Source organism: Equus quagga, chromosome 11 (assembly GCF_021613505.1).
Source record: "Equus quagga isolate Etosha38 chromosome 11, UCLA_HA_Equagga_1.0, whole genome shotgun sequence".
Classification (NCBI taxonomy): Eukaryota; Metazoa; Chordata; class Mammalia; order Perissodactyla; family Equidae; genus Equus; species Equus quagga.
Window position 1 is genome coordinate 66522776 of NC_060277.1, and position 14887 is coordinate 66537662.

The window sequence follows — 14887 nt, forward strand, 5'->3', positions numbered from 1 at the left end:
CAAGGCCGCATGTCTCGGGCTTCAGAGGAGGAGGGACAAGGAGGCGACTCCACTGAACGGAACCCTGGATGGGGGGAGAGGTTGGGCTTAAGACAGATGGAATGGCGGACGCCCCGAGAATAGAGAAAGGGACCCTACAGCCCGGGATGGGAGCTCACAACTGGATGAGGGAAATGGGGACAATAACTGAAGAGATAGAGGTAGTGGTGAGATCTAGCCTGGGGCGAAATCCGGCCTCCTTAATATCTGCTTTTGTGTGAGCCAAATTGGTCAGTCGCTGGTCTCCATACCGCTCTCTTTTCCACTTTTGTCAGCAAATACATTCCCCCCATCCTATTGACTCCTAAGAGAAAAGACCATAAGAACTAGGGGGAGATGGTTGCCGGAGGCTGGACCGGAGTGGGAAAATTGCTGGGCACAGATTTGGAATGTAGAGAGGCCGGAATGGAACGACCTATGCCAAGAATGGGGTGGGAGGATGGGGAGGAACCGGCGAGGAGGCCTTCTAGAACGGGATCTTTGGGCAGGGCGCTAGTTGTGTCTCCCAGGCGAGGGGCGAGCAGTCACCCTCCACGTTCTGCTGGCCAACAAGAAGCACTTTCCACGCCGGTAGGAGCAGCGTCTTTAATGGGCCCCGCCTCCCACGCCAGCTAAGCCGCCCCCCTTGCGTGCAGCCTTTGCCTCCTCCACCGCTGCGCGCAGGGCCCGGGTAGGGTCCCCGCGGAGCCGGGCCAACGCCCCGCGCAGCGCAGCGGCGCCGTCCCCCGCGAGCAGCTTTCGGCCACTCAGAAAATAGTGGGGCAGCATCCCGGCCTCGAGCACACGGCCCAGCTCATCCAGCAGCCCGAGGCAGCAGGCGCCCGCATTCTCCGGGCGCGCCAGATAGAGCGCAGGCAGCCGCTCGCACGCCCAGTAGAGCAACGTCCGCAGGAGGTAGGGCGCGGCGGCCCGGGTCCCGGCCACCAGCGGGCGCAGCAGGGCCTGGGCCGCCGCGTGCGCTTGCAGCAGCGGAGCGGGGATGCGCGCCTTGAGCGCCAGCTCCTGGCGGGCGAAGCAGAGCTGCCAGCCCGAAGCGCCTGGCCGCTCTGTGCCGCTGCCGGGCACCAGGTAGAAGGACGACTCAGAGGCCAGCGGGCCGGCCCACGAGTGGCTCCGAGCCCCCTCGGGCCAGCCGGCCACGGACACCACGGGGATCAGGTCGAAGAGCAGGAGGTGGCGCGGGGGTCCTGGCGTAGCCAGGAGGACAGTGGTGAACCCCGCGTGTCGGGCTGCGTGGACCAAGCGCGGGGCACCCGAGACCGGGAACAGGGACTCAGCGACCGCGACCAGAGAAGCAAAGAACCACGCAGCCACCTGTGCGGGGCACAATGTGGGCCACGCCTCCGGAGCCTCCGCTGGTTGTGGGACTGGGCTAACGACGGCTGCTTTGGTGACGTCACCATTCAGTTTTTTCGATGGTACGGCAAAGCCAAGATCGGTTACGTCTTGCCCAGGTGACTCGGGCCCTGAAACGTTACTAGGTGATTTTTCCAAAGACACCTGCGGCTCAGACTCACTGATGTAACCATGCGGCTGGTCCACCGAGCTTTGCCAGTCATTGGGACTTCCTTCGCTTTCGATTCGGTGGGCCGAATCACGTCCTCCTGGGACTGGGGGTCCTAGGCAATCCTGCCACGCCTCCCGGACCGAGGTTCCGCCTATCTGCTCTGGGAGACAGAGCCATGCGTAACAGGATTCCAAATCCAGTTGCAGCTCCTGCCCAGTGCCGTCTAGCGAAAACACCGGCACCAGCAGCGTGAAGCCGGCGTCGTAGTGAGGTCCCCGGGCGTAGGGACCTAGGGGTGCAGGCCCCAGATCCAGGGAGCCCTCGCGAATCCCGCCACGAAGCAGCAAGAGCTCTGCCTGAGGAGGAAAGCGGGGGTCCCTGCGGTGAACAAGACCTAAGGGAAAGAAGGCATTGTGAGGGCGTGACCCAAAGCCGGGACGGGGCTGAGACCTGCGAGTTCCCGAAGGCAGGGAGGGTTACTTACCCAGCAAAGAGAAGACAAAGTCCTTGGCCCGGAGGAGGTCTGGTCCCGGCTTGGGCCCTTCACTCCAGCTCTCCTGCACACCCAGCTCCTGGATCAACTGGGTTAGTTCCTGCAGCTGCGCCCCAGAGCAGAAGTCGATGTCCGTGAGGGGCCGGGCTGGGGCTGGGGGAGGCGGGCCCCACCAGGGAGCGCTCCCCCAGACCGTGGAAGCCATGTGGCTCTATCGTTTTGGGTTAGGGAAAACACGGACGTGAGAAAGCCTACACAGGCCGTTCCTTTGCTGCCGAAAAGTCGCCCCCGTTCTTTTCTCTTCCCGAGGCCGAGAGAGTGCCCCAGACACAGTCTGCCAACGGGTCTGAAGATGAAGGGCTCTAAATTTAGTCTTGAAAACGAACAAATACCTCCCCCGTCCTTGCCCTTTTCTCACATGCTAGTCCCCGCCCCCATGGACCAGTTCACCTGACTCAGCAGGTAAAAAGTAGCCCTTGGACCCATCCTACGGAATGCGATAGCCAGTCTCCTCCGCTGCCCCTTGTCTACCTCCCCTTACCTCTTTTTCGGAAAAGGCTTATGGTCTGCGGCTTCCCTCTTAGGGGTAGCTACAAGGGTTGGAAAGAGAATGGATAGAACGATTCAACAGGTAACTTCTTCCTGCTGCCCATAAGGCCACGCCCCAAATATGACCACGCCCCTTTCTGGAGCTTGTCGGGGTGGTTCCGGGAGAGCCCCTCCTCCAGTCAGAGTTCAGTCACTCTTTTCTCTTTGCGGAGATCTCGCGCTATCCTAGGAGTTGTAGTTTGTCTTCCGTGCTATCAGGGCGTTGGGGCCACGCCCTCACGTTCTTTCTTGTTCCGCTGAAGTAGTGCCTGATGGAAGTTGTAGTTTCTTTGGAGACAAACTGTTCCTTGTCTTTCCAATCCCAAATCAACCCCATACAAACATTCCTTGGGGTTGCAGCAGAGGAGTAATAGGATGGATCTGAATAGCAAACAATAATGGGGGACATATCCTAGGGCCTTGGAGAAATAGGGGCCTCTACTTTCCATGTGTGAATAGAGGAGCCCTGGTCACATGGATTTAGGAGGTTTCCTCCATGCAATTGTAACTTCATTTTGCAAATGAGATTGCACCCTAGAAAGGTTGCACATGACTTGTGCAGGGTCAGAGCTGAGCCAGAGAGGTGTTGGAAATGGGTTCCCAGGCTGGGTGGGGAGGCAGGCATCTCCTTGGAATCAGTGGTTGTGGTGTTAAGCAAGAACACACAGGTGGTAACCCAGAAATGGACATCTGACTTGGGGAAGGGACATACGTATTAGCGATGCCCACCTCAGACACACACGAGTGGTGGAAGGGAAAACACTTTGGAATCTCGCAGCTCTTGTGTGTACACAGAAGAGTTATCCAGGCTGAAAACCAAGACCAGAAGAAACTCCCAGCTGGACTGGGGCAGGGCAATGGAAAATTATCAAGGAAAGGAAATTGCTGTCAGTAACCAGTGCTATCAGGGACACAGCTTAAGTCCAAGATGAAACTAGGAGACAGAATAATAGGACAGAAAGATAGGAAACCAGGGACAAGCTCACAGATCAGACCAACCCATCACTGGACCAGGACTTCTTACATTTTCATTTCCCTGGGGACTGTCTCCAGAATGAGATGGGCCTAAGTCCATGGGCAAAAGACTGAGGAAAATTAGAGGCCTGTAAAGGAGGGGACTGTCAGAATCCAGAGCTCAATTTGGGGAGCACAGATCTCAGGGATTCCTAGTCACTAACAAAGAGACCTCTTCTTCCTCAGTAACAGAGAGCCCCAAAACATAGCCCAGGACTGGGGAGGCAGGTTTCCATACATCTGATTGTGACCTGAGAGACTAGATCAGGAAAACTGAAGACTGGGCTCTTTCTTCCAGTCTGGGGTAATCAGGCATCAGGCATCCTGATGTCTTACTTCCTCCCCAGAGGGTGACTTCTGAGCCACCCTAAAAAGAACCAAGCTCTCTGGGCTCTGCGGAAGCTTTGAAGATGCTGAGGATGAGTGACAAGGGAAAGGAAGGTTCCTCTAAACTCTAAAGCATTGCTATCCATTAGGATTTTCTGTGATGGTGGAAAAGTTCTAAATCTGTGCTGTCCAGTACAGTAACCACTAGCCGCACATGGCTATTGAGCACTTGAAATGTAGATAATGAAACTGAGGAAGAGAATTTTAAATTTTATTTAATTTTAATTAATTTTATATTTTAATAACCATATATGGCTAGTAGCTACTGTATTGAACAATGCAACTCTAGGGCCTTGGGGATAACGAGTTTGGCTCTGCTACTATGAAGGAGAGGCAGGAGCAAGGATAGCCCCAGTCCTCATAGGCCTTGTGGGGAGCCAGTGTCAGGAATGGGGATAGGATGGGTGCCCTCAAACAAGCACAGAACACTTCTCTTGCCTCTTTATTCCTGATGCACATTTGTCCCCTCTTTTTCCGAGGTTCTCATCACACACTGATATCCCCACTCCTTGATGGTCTCTGGTGATTTGCTGGGTACCTCTTGGCGAAGGCGCCTGGGAGATGGAGCTTCACACTTGTCCCTGCCCACTCCAAACTGTCTCTGGCGGGCATCAAAGACCACCTGTCCTACCCGGGTGCCTTGCCCGGGACAGTGGGGCTTCCAGTTGATTTGGGGAGGCATAGACATCTGGCGATAGTTCTGGCAGGCTGGAGGAATAGTATCCACAGGGTGGTACATCCAGTCTTGGCTACCTGCTCGCCGAGACAATGGTTGCAGCTCAATTAGTACAGGTACCTCTGAGAAGGTTTGCAGGTCATTGTAGATCACCTGCGCCTTGGAAGAGCAGGAGTTCGGGCTGAGTGGGACAGAAGTCCATAGTATGTGCTGCTCTGCATCCTCCTTCTGAGGAGTCTCCACAGATACAGATGACTTCATCGGGGACAGTGTTGACTTTGCGGTCTGAGGTGGGCCCAAGACTTGGACAGACTCAGTACCTGGAGCAAGGTATGGGTTCTTGTGGAGGTCAGGATTTGGGATAAGGCATGTGTCCTTGTGGAGGCCTGATTCCTTGGTATGGCCTTGAGTCTTGGGGAGGCCAGAGTCTCGGGTAAGGGCTGGGCCCTTATGGGGGCCAGGATCTTGATTAATTCCTGGGTTCTTGTGGCATTTGGGGTCTTGGGTATGTTCTGGGCTCCTCTGAGTTCCAACATCTTGGGTAAGACCACATTTCCTTTCAACTTCAGTGACTTGGGTAGGATGTAGATTCTTATGGAGGTCAGAATCTTGAGTAGGGCCCAGGCTCCTGTAGACTCCAGAACCTTGAGTATTCTTATTGTCTCTTGTAGTCTCTGGATTCTTGTAGTCTCCTGAGTCTTGGGTAAGGCCTGAGCCCTTATGGAGGCCAGAGGTTTGGACAAGGCCTGGGCTCTTGTGGAGACCAGATTCCTGGGAAAGGCCTGAGCTCTTGTTGACTCCAGAGTCTTGGGGAAAGTATGGGTTCTTCTGGGGGTCAGAATCTTGGGTAAGGCCTAGACTCCCATAGACTCCTGGATCTTGGTCATTTCCTGCACTCTTGTAACCTCCACATTCTTTAGAAGGGCCTGGGATGTTTTGGAGACCAGTTTTTTGGGAGAGATCTTGACTTTCGTAGAGTACAGTCTCTTGGTTTCCTTCTAGATTCCTAGAAACTCCAGTCTCTTGCATAAAGCCTGAGGTCCTCTGAATGTCAGAAGTTTGGGGAAATGGTGTGTTCTTGTGGAGGCCAGAGTGTTGGGTGAGACATGTGCTCCTAAAGATACCTGCATCTTGGGTAGGATCTAGGCTCTTTTGGGGGCCACAATCTTGCGTAATGACTGGATTCTTGTGAAGGCTAGAGTCTTGGGTAGGGCCTGGGCGCTTACGTAGGCCTGGATCTTGAACAAGGCCTGGGTTCTTGTAGAGGCCTGGATTTTGGGTAAGGCCTGGGTTCTTGTGCAGGCCTGGATTTTGGGTAAGACCTGGGTTCCTGGGAACTTTAGAGTCTTTTGAAGGGCTTGGGGTCCTTTGGAGGCCAGAGTCTTGGGTGAGGCCTAGACTCTCATGAAATTCAGGAGATTGGGGTTGGATTGGGGGTTGGGAAATGGTGGAGAACTGCAGAGGGATGGGAAACTGGGAAGAGGGGACAGACTGAGTAGACTTGGAGGTTGGGGGAGAGGTAGGAGTTTGTATTATGGTGGAGGGCTTCTGGTTGTTGGCAGCTTGATGAAGGACAAAGGATCTGGGAGAAACAAGAGGCAGAGAAAGAGTGCATGGTGGAGGAATGGTGCATGGTGAGCTCCGGGCATTGGTTGGAGAATGAAAGCAAGGTTGAGAAGGTGTAGCATCCTTGGAGTAGACCAGGAATTTGGGGTAGACTGGAGCTTGGGAGTCTGTGTTTCTCCTCTCAGAACTGCAAGGATGGAAGCTGCAGTAAGGGAAGGTCTTGGGCTGTAAGAACTTGTCTTTGGCATCATTTGAGATCTTCCATTCCATATTCCCCAACTCCAGGTAACCCAGTATGGATCCTGTGGAGGGCTTGGCACTGTCCTCACTACGTTGGTTCAATGTTGGCTTAGCTGTACCAGAGCTCACTGGGCCCTGTCCCTCTTGGGGCCTGGAAAGGGTGCCCAAGTACTTTCTGGAATATTCAGAGTTTGGCGGGGGGCACACATGGAATAAGTTCTGCCTAACCCTGCGGGCATTGTAGACCACATGGCCAGTGGAGAGGCCTTGGCTGAAGGCAGCCGGGGGAGAGGGAATAGGAGTTAGGATGTGAGTAGGGGTGGTGGCAGGGACAGGAGCAGGGACTGGAGTGGTAGTCATGGCCATGACCAATGCTGGGGCAGGGGTTGGGGCAGAGATTGGGACAGGGGCTGGTGTAGGGGCTGGGGCAGGAGTAGTGGCAGGGGCAGAAGTTGGAGGAGGGGCTGGGACAGAGGTTGGGGCAGGGATCAGGGTATGGGCGTGAGTATAGTTTAGATGAGCCTGGGCCAGGGTGCGGGCTGGAGTGTGGACTGTTATGTGCTCAGGACTGTGGCCCAGGGTGTGGACTAAGGTGTGCTCAGGGCCCTGGGCCTTGGCGGGGGTGTGCTCAGGGGGATGGCTGGGAGAGCAGATCTGAACCTTGGGGTGGGTGCGCTCAGGGGGGTGGCCTGGGCAGTGGGTCTGGGCCTGGGCAGGGGTGTGCTCAAGGGAGTGGCCTGGGAAGCAGATCTGAACTTTGGGGTGGGTGTGCTCAGGCGGGTGGCCTGGGCAGCGGGTCTGGGCCTGGGCAGGGGTGTGCTCAGACGGGTGGCCTGGGGAGTGGGTCTGGGCCTGGGTGGGGGTGTGCTCAGTGGAGTGGCCTGAGGAGTGGGTCTGGGCCTGGGTGGGAGTGTGCTCAGGGTGGTGGACTAGGGAGCGGATCTGAACCTGGGGGTGGGTGTGCTCCGGGGGGTGGACTGGGGAGTGGGTTGGGGCCTGGGTCGGGGCATGGATTGGATCATAGTCTGGGGTCTTAGTCTTGCTCTTCTGGGGCAAGTGGAGTGGAACCGTGTCCAACTTGCTCATCCTGGGGAACTGGGAAGATGTCTCTTGCTTGGAGATAAAGGTGGCTTGGGTCTTTAAGGCTGGGACCTGAGAGGCCTCCCCAACTCCCATCATCCCCTCCTTCCATAGTCCCCATGGAGCCTCCACGGGAGCCCTGGCCTGTCCATACTGAGGTGGCATGCAGCAGCACCTAGAAGCTTTCTCATCATTCGTGTCTGGTATCCAGGAGTCGAGGTGTTTAGGGTGCCCGAGCAGGAGGCTTGGGTGATGATGGAAGCGGGAAGAGACTCTTGAGAACAGGTTCTTGGGATCCACGGAGCAGCGCATACACATGGGATGACTGCCTATACAGCTGGGTTGCTTGTCTGCAGGGAAAGGTGGGATGGACAAGGCTGGGTTCCTGGGAGGCTGAGAATGGGGAGAGGGATAGAAGAAAGGAGACAGACCCACATCCCCTTGAGCCCATGCTGGGGCCCACTCACCTTTGGGGAAAAAATGATGGAAAAGAATCCGCAAGGAGCTCTTCAGATGCTTCCAGAGCTGAGGGGAGCAGGAGAGGGGAGAGTCCAGAAGTAGGTGAGCCCTGAAGTCCCACCCTGGCCACATTCCAACAGCCCTCTCACCTCAGCTCCTTCAAGACCCCAGAGCTCCCCCAACCCTGGTGCCCAAACCCCGCACTGACCAGAATCACCACATTGATTCCCACATTGAGCAAGATGAAACTGCCCAGAATCAGAAGAATTGAGTCTCCTAGGTCCTGGCACTTCCTGAGGTTGGTGCCAGAGCACACTTGGGCTCTGTGGTGGGCTCGCTCACCCATGGCCGGGGGTCCCAGGACTACCTGGGCCCCCTGGCCCCCATATACTCACTAGGATCCAGAGTCCTCTGGTGGGGGAGGGGGAGAAGGACTGGATCATAATGGGGCAGGTGGTTGGGGTCACAATGAAGGAGGGGGAGGAAAAGGAGGGCCTAGGGTGGCATTCCGTGGTAACTGGGTCCAGGTAACCCGAGCCTGGGCAGTCAAACAGGGCTGGGAAGACAGCACACCTCCCCTCCCACCCTCATTTGTTCCCTCTCTGCCTGCTGACTCACTCATTCAAACACTCACGAGTTCCATCCCCTTGACCACTCCCAAGACTGGGAAGACCTTGGCCTCAGAGCCCTGGAGAAGGCCTGGCTGGAATCCAGAGCCCTGGCGGCCTTCCTGCCACTCACTGGGCCAAGGCCTACATCTGCTCAGATGTGGAACCCCCATGTCTGGAATCTGACCTCAGCTTCTTACATTGGGCTGAAACTCCTTTGGGGACAGGGAGAGCAGAGACACAGAGTTGGTGCCCAGAGACCAGTAGTTTGGAGTCTGCAGCTGCAAGATCTGCTTAGTGCATGGTGCAGGACCAGGGGGATCCTGCTGGGAGGACTGTGGTCAAGGGGAAATTTATGCCAAGAAGGAGACACTGGCTTCTCATTTCAGGAAGCCAAGGCCAGGGACCCAGGTTGGCAGAAGGAGTGGTGCTTCCAAGCCACAGACCACCACAGTGTTTCCTGGACTCTGTTGCTCTTTATTCCTCTCTCCATGCCCTGCCCCACTGCCTGCTGTCGCCGCTGGTCAGTTAAATTTCCCCGTCCGGCTCCTGTGCACCGACGGCCTCGAGGCCAAGGTGGAAGGTGGCGGCAGTGAGTTGGCTCGCGCTCTGCTCTCCTGCACCTGCCGCTTCAGTTCCAGGCTGTCGTACACCTGGTGGTTGGTATTGCCCCCTGGATTCCGTCTGAGTGGCACAAAGGTGGGCGGAGGTGGGGAGAGCTCAGCAGCCTGGACTTCGGGCAGGCGCTGGGAGGAGCGGGAGAGCAGGGCTGGGCTGGGAGCCGGGGCCCGTTGGTATGAGGCCTCGCCCAACACCGTGAGGGAGGTGGAGGTAGTCAGAGGGTGCCGAGCGGGCAGAGCCTCAGCCCATTCAGCCGCCCGGCGCCGGACCTCATGAGGATCTCGGGAGCTGTAGCTCAAGTGTCCCGTGGATGGGTGGGGGCTGCGGTTGGGCTGGCTGTAAGCGTGGCTGGGGAGGCTCCGCCGGTGGGACTGAGGGGAGTAGGGCTCTCGAGCCTCGGGCCGGGAGACCCGGCGCACCAGGACACAGGGAGGCTCAGAGCCCTCCAGAGCACGCCGCCGCTGATCCCAGGAGTCATACAGTAGCTGGCCCCCTGAGGAGTAAGGGCTGTGCCCCCCGGGGACCCAGGAGGGGTTACGGAGCAGCTGGCGGGGAGGTGGTGGGGATGAGGTCCACTGCTCAGTCTCCATATTGCCCCAGATGCGGGACTGTGAGCAGTGGGGCCTGTAGGACTGCAGCCTCAGCTCTGACTTGGCCTCCACACGCTTTGGCATGCAGCGCAGCTCAGGTGACAGGTAGAGAGAGGGTGGTGGCAGGCTGGCCAGAATCCCACCCTGGCGGCCCCACAGCCTCATGGGGGAGGGCAGGCCCATTCGGTGGTAGAGCCCTCCCCAGCCCCGCCGTGGGTACTTGGGATATGGGAAAGACAGGTCATCCTCCTCTTCCAGGTAGGAATCCAGACCCTCCCCATCAAAGCAGGGCATCGGCCGCAGCTGTGACATTTTGCGGCTGCAATGTTGGCTACGGAAGACTGAGCGGTTGTGGGGACACTGTGTGGGGTTCTTCAGCCTCTGCTGGTGGCTGCGGCTTCGGCGGTAGCGGCGGTGGCGGCAGCGTGAGCAGTGGTTGCGGATGTGGTGATAGGAAGAAGAGGAGTAGCAAGTGGGCCGGGCCATCTTCACTTGTACAGGGTCCAGGGTGCAGTAGATGTGGACGTCTTGGGCCTTGGCTGATGAATCTTTGGGAGAACTTTCACAAGCTTGCAAGATTTCATCTGAGGGAGGCAAGAGTCCATGAGCGCAGGGCAATTGTCATAAGAGTTCAGGGTTGAGAACACCAGGGCCTGGGTTTCTAGGGCTGTGGTCGCATGGTGGTGCGCAGACCCTACCTCTCTAGCTATCATACTTACTTTTTTGATTAATCCAGCAGATCATCTTGTCTAAGACATTCTGGAGCCCATGCCACATCTGGGGGGTGGGGGCGGTAGGGTAGGGGGGTGAGAGTGAAGGCCAGGCTTTCCACTCCCACCCTCCACCCCTATCCCAGCCAAGACCACTCCTGCACGTAGAGGTGCAGGCTGCAACTGGCTTCTATCCTCAGCCGTCTTTATCCCTAGGGGTGGTTCACAATCATCACTGACCACAGTTGCCATGTTGATCCCAATGTTGACAAGAATGATGAGGCCCAGGAGCAGGAGTAGGAAGTCCTCAGCTTCCTGGGGACCTTCTTGGTATTGATTGCAGCACCCCAGGGTGTCATACCAGAGCTGGTTTTCCATGGTGGGGGGGTCCTAGGGCCACCTGGGCCGCGCCCCCCCACCAGCCCCGACCCACACTGCACTCATGCCAGGACCTGGGGACACTTACCAGCTGGTGAGGCAGCCGGGTCATAATTAGGCACTTTGGGGGGAGTCACAATGCAGAGGTGGCAGCTCTTTTATCCACTTGGCTGGCCCTATAGATAGCCATCTCTGCCCTTGGCTCCCAGTCAGCGAAGCCCAATCCCTAGGTATCCCAGAGTTCAGTCTGTCCCTCTGTCTCCATGGTGGCTTGCTTAACTCAACACCTGATTCTTGATTTGAAAATATGGTAGCTACAGTTGTGAGACGATCTTCACAGGAACTGAATCATGCATAAAGATTTCCTCCATTTTGTTCTTTTGAGACATTATGGCAGCTTATGTAGCCTGTTGGTACTTCCACCCATGCTTACTTGGGTCCAGCAGCTAGGGTGACTAGATGGATGAATGACAGCAAGAGTCCCTTCTGGGATCACCCCACGGTACCATTCCCTCCCTGTCCTGCCCATTTGCCTGTCATAATCCCTCTAGCACCCACCATACCCACCCCCTCCTGGCCAGGGATTGCAGCCTTCCGTGCCGGTGCTCGATGAGCCTATTGGCCCTTTTGCTTCAGAGCAAGACTGACTTCTGCCTTGCTGGGGTTGCTGCTTCTGCCAGGGACCACTCCCAACCATAGTTCCTCTCCTTCCTAACCAAATGCCATCCCACTGAGCCACCCTTCTAAATTGAAAAACTGCTAGCTGCCACCTTAAGAAAACCACATGAAATTCACAAAGCACAAAATAGATGTAATTGTTGGTATGACAAAAAGAGTCTTCGATTTAAACCAGGTTCATTACTGGGGTCTGTGAAAGTGGTGCCCTGGGGACCTCAAGTCATTTGTTTGCACAGTGAACAATTCAGCAGAACAGAGGAACAGCTTTTGGTGGTGAACATGATGTACTTTATACAGAAGTCGAATTATAATTCAGGTGATCACACCTAAAATCTATATAATGTCATAAACCAATGTTACTTCAATAAAGAAAAAAAAAATAGAGAAACAGCCAGTGGGCATTTCCCATCAAGCCTCCAAACACATAGGAGGTGCTCGATGCATACTCACTGAATGGAATCAACTTAAAATGTTCAATTATGATAGTTGAATGAAAATCATCAGAGAAGCAGGGCGATTCACAAAAGGCCTGTACCTATCCTGAGTACATTCCAGGAACCCATCTGGTATGGAAGGTGAGGTCCAGCTCCTTCAGCCTGGGCACACTCACATGGCTCCTTGTTCCCGGGTTGTGTATGTGCACACACTTGTACATGTGTGCATGCATGTGTGATCCCAACTGTCTAGGAGTAGGGTTTCCCTGCTGTCCAGTGGATGGGATATTCTGATGAGTTCCATGGTGGACTGAAGGTGGGAGACTGTGATGGGCCAGGCTGACTCAGTGGCAATGGGGATCTACCTGTGAGAGGAGGGGGATGGAGCACCTGAGGCCGTGAAGTTGATCCTTGGTGCCCTTGTGACCATGAATAAGTCACTTGGTCTTTCTGAGCCTCAGTCGCATTTGTGACATGGAGGTGCTAATCAGAAGAGTGAGGTCACAGAGGGCTGTGATGTTATGATGAGGCAGCCCTTGAGAGTGTCCCCAATATCTCTTCCTCTGCTCCAAGCCTGCTCCAGGGTACAGGGGCTTCAGATTCTGACTGGGGAACTGTGAGGGCCTGGATACTGTCACTCTCAGGATCCCTCCCCGAAGAAACCAGGGCTTAAGAGGGAACCACACCTCACCCATAGCTGCAGCCTAAACCTGGGCTCTGGCAGGAACCACATCTCTGAGGGGCTAGGGCCATGGGGATGAGGGTTTCTCTTCTAGTGCAAGAGTGCCTGGGGATCTGGGTTGGGATTCGGGGGGCTTCTCTCGGCACTAAATAAAACAGGGTAGAGTCAGGTGGGAGTCTTACCAGCAAGAAGGGCCTGGGAAAGGGCTGAGGACAAGGGCTGAGGAGGCCAAGAGTTTGACGAGGGTCCTCAGGGCTTGCTAGCCCTGTTGCCAGGGAGATCATTCCCTTAGCAACTAGGGCTTCTGGGTGCGGTGTGGGCTCTGGCACCCCCCACACCACCACAAACCACCTCCTCTCTCCTTTTTATTCTTTTCCCAGTCACCTCTCTGTCAGGGAACGGTATACCCAGTCCTTGCCCATCCCCTCAGCAGTGCTGGATCTGGAGGCCAAGGGATAACAGTGGGACAGGGCCTCTACCTCCCGGGTCAGCTCCCGAAGCCGCCGCCTCACATCGCGGGCATCATACGCTATGCGGCCTGAGGAGCGGCGCTGGGGGATATCAGGGACGATTGCTGGGCCCCGGATGGGTGGCGGGGTTGGCGGGGCTGGTGAGCACTGCTCCTGCTCCACCTTGGCCCCCGCCCCTGCCCTGCCCCCACTGTTCTTGTGGCTCAGGGCCTGAGGGCTGGGGGGTGGAGGGTTCACAGGGTACACGTAGGCCTCTAGGCCCAGCTCTGACCGCATCTCTCTTTTCAGGGGTCTTTCCTCTATAGTCTGCTGGAAGCGGATGGTCTGGGAAGGCAGCTCCACGGTGTCCTGGGCCCAGGGAGCCCAGAACCCCTGGGGAGATTGGAAGCCTTCCCAGTCCTTGGGGCGATCCCAGTTGTGGGAGCAGATTACTGGGTGCTGATGTAGGAGCTTCTCGTCATTGTCAGTGTCTGGGGCCCAGGCTACTGGGCGGTGGGCACGGCATGCTGAAGAACCTCGATGGCGATGGCGGCGAGTGGGTGGAGGGGTCACAGTCATTTTCACAGGGTCCAGGGTGCATCGAAGGTGGACTGCCGGGAAGCTCTGCTTCCGGGGCTGGGTCTGCTTCCCAAGCGAAGATGACTTACAAGCTTCTGTGGATCGGGGAGAGGTGAGAGGCTGGTGAGGAGGCTGGCTCCTACAGGGAGGGAGAGGCAGGGTGCAGGGAGAGAAGCTGCACAGCTATGGTGTCTGAGAGGAGACAGCAGGAGGGGAAGGAGCCAGCTTAGGGTCAGGGCTAGAAAGCCTGGTTTCTGCCCCTCCTACACCCCAAACCCCAGCCCCTGCTTACCTTTCTCACAAACAATATGGAACACTTGGTGTAAGAAGCCACGGAGTCTGTGCCAGAGCTAGGTGGGGGAGGACACAGTGACCCCAGGCAGGCCCTGGCCACCAGGCCCGTCCCCCGACCCTGCCATCCTACCAGCACCCTCCTGCCCGGCCCCACCCTGACCAGTGTCACCATATTGATGCCAATGTTAATGCAGACGATAAGGCCCAGCAGCAACAGGAAGGAATTGCCCAGATCCTGGCAGTTGTTGGTGTTGGGGCTGTGATACGAGGCCCACTCAGGTGGTGGCCACTCAGCCATAGCCATGGGGGTCCCTAGGGCCACTGGGGCCCCTAGGCCCCCAGCCCACTGTGCCCCCAGTATCCACCTGCCCTCCTGCTTGTCCCAGAGGCTGCTGGGGGTAAACGGGTCACAATGATGCTGGGGCTCTCCCTCACAATGTGCCAAGAGGGAGAGTCTGGGGCCCATGGTTGACCCTCCAGCCTGGGCCCAGGCCTTGGCAGGAGCCAAACCCTTCACCTTCCATGCCTCTCCTGTAGCTAGCCATCTGGACCAGCGCATGGGCCCTCTGGCCTGTCTGGTGTCTGCCCCTATCAGCACCTGCCTGGTTCTTCACACCAGTCTCTGACTTCTGCACAGACACGGCTCCTGATCTGAACTCCCCCAAACAGCTCTATTACCATGGTGACCTTACTCCAGCACCCACTCCCCCTTTCTCTCAGACCTCAGAGCTAGGAGCTGTTCACTGAAAAGGGCTGTGGGCTCAGAGGCCCTCCTGCTCCCTCATTGGCAGTCACTTCCCCAAGGCTTATTTTTT

At 56.6% G+C, this 14887-nt stretch overlaps 4 protein-coding genes across 5 annotated transcripts; all 4 read right to left on the reverse strand.

Moving 5' to 3' along the window:
* Window positions 1–21: 21 nt before the first annotated feature.
* Window positions 22–2800, reverse strand: TMEM102 (transmembrane protein 102). 2 transcript variants are annotated; one of them, XM_046677038.1, is made up of 3 exons: window positions 2581–2800; window positions 2031–2250; window positions 22–1940 (listed from the first exon to the last, which is right to left on the reverse strand). In XM_046677038.1, the coding sequence occupies exons 2-3, from the start codon at window positions 2242–2244 to the stop codon at window positions 625–627; spliced, it is 1530 nt and encodes a 509-aa protein (XP_046532994.1). In that variant the 5' UTR covers window positions 2245–2250; window positions 2581–2800; the 3' UTR covers window positions 22–624. The 2 variants fall into 2 exon arrangements, with proteins under 2 accessions (XP_046532994.1, XP_046532993.1); XM_046677037.1 differs by having other exon boundaries at window positions 23–1940; window positions 2031–2385; window positions 2581–2799.
* A 1714-nt stretch (window positions 2801–4514) lies between these two features.
* SPEM3 (SPEM family member 3) lies at window positions 4515–8395 on the reverse strand. Its single transcript, XM_046674946.1, is given in 4 exon segments — window positions 4515–4556; window positions 4558–7940; window positions 8058–8115; window positions 8258–8395. Coding segments are annotated over 4 exon segments (3621 nt in total).
* A 786-nt stretch (window positions 8396–9181) lies between these two features.
* Window positions 9182–10956, reverse strand: SPEM2 (SPEM family member 2). The gene is made up of 3 exons (XM_046674996.1): window positions 10819–10956; window positions 10588–10645; window positions 9182–10452 (listed from the first exon to the last, which is right to left on the reverse strand). The coding sequence occupies exons 1-3, from the start codon at window positions 10954–10956 to the stop codon at window positions 9182–9184; spliced, it is 1467 nt and encodes a 488-aa protein (XP_046530952.1).
* An 877-nt stretch (window positions 10957–11833) lies between these two features.
* On the reverse strand, window positions 11834–14875 carry SPEM1 (spermatid maturation 1). Its single transcript, XM_046676647.1, has 3 exons — window positions 14233–14875; window positions 14071–14128; window positions 11834–13873 (listed from the first exon to the last, which is right to left on the reverse strand). The coding sequence occupies exons 1-3, from the start codon at window positions 14629–14631 to the stop codon at window positions 13131–13133; spliced, it is 1200 nt and encodes a 399-aa protein (XP_046532603.1). The 5' UTR covers window positions 14632–14875; the 3' UTR covers window positions 11834–13130.
* Between the last annotated feature and the right edge of the window lie 12 nt (window positions 14876–14887).

Coding starts and splice junctions, on each gene's coding strand:
- SPEM2 (XM_046674996.1), bottom strand. CDS start 10,956: ATGGAAAACCAGCTCTGGTATGACACCCTGGGGTGCTGCAATCAATAC. Junction 10,646..10,818: donor GGATCAACATGGCAACTGTG/GTCAGTGATGAT, acceptor CCCACCCCCCAG/ATGTGGCATGGGCTCCAGAA. Junction 10,453..10,587: donor CTGCTGGATTAATCAAAAAA/GTAAGTATGATA, acceptor TGCCTCCCTCAG/ATGAAATCTTGCAAGCTTGT.
- TMEM102 (XM_046677038.1), bottom strand. CDS start 2,244: ATGGCTTCCACGGTCTGGGGGAGCGCTCCCTGGTGGGGCCCGCCTCCC. Junction 1,941..2,030: donor CTTTGTCTTCTCTTTGCTGG/GTAAGTAACCCT, acceptor TCTTTCCCTTAG/GTCTTGTTCACCGCAGGGAC.
- SPEM1 (XM_046676647.1), bottom strand. CDS start 14,631: ATGCGCTGGTCCAGATGGCTAGCTACAGGAGAGGCATGGAAGGTGAAG. Junction 14,129..14,232: donor GCATCAATATGGTGACACTG/GTCAGGGTGGGG, acceptor TCCCCCACCTAG/CTCTGGCACAGACTCCGTGG. Junction 13,874..14,070: donor CCATATTGTTTGTGAGAAAG/GTAAGCAGGGGC, acceptor CCCGATCCACAG/AAGCTTGTAAGTCATCTTCG.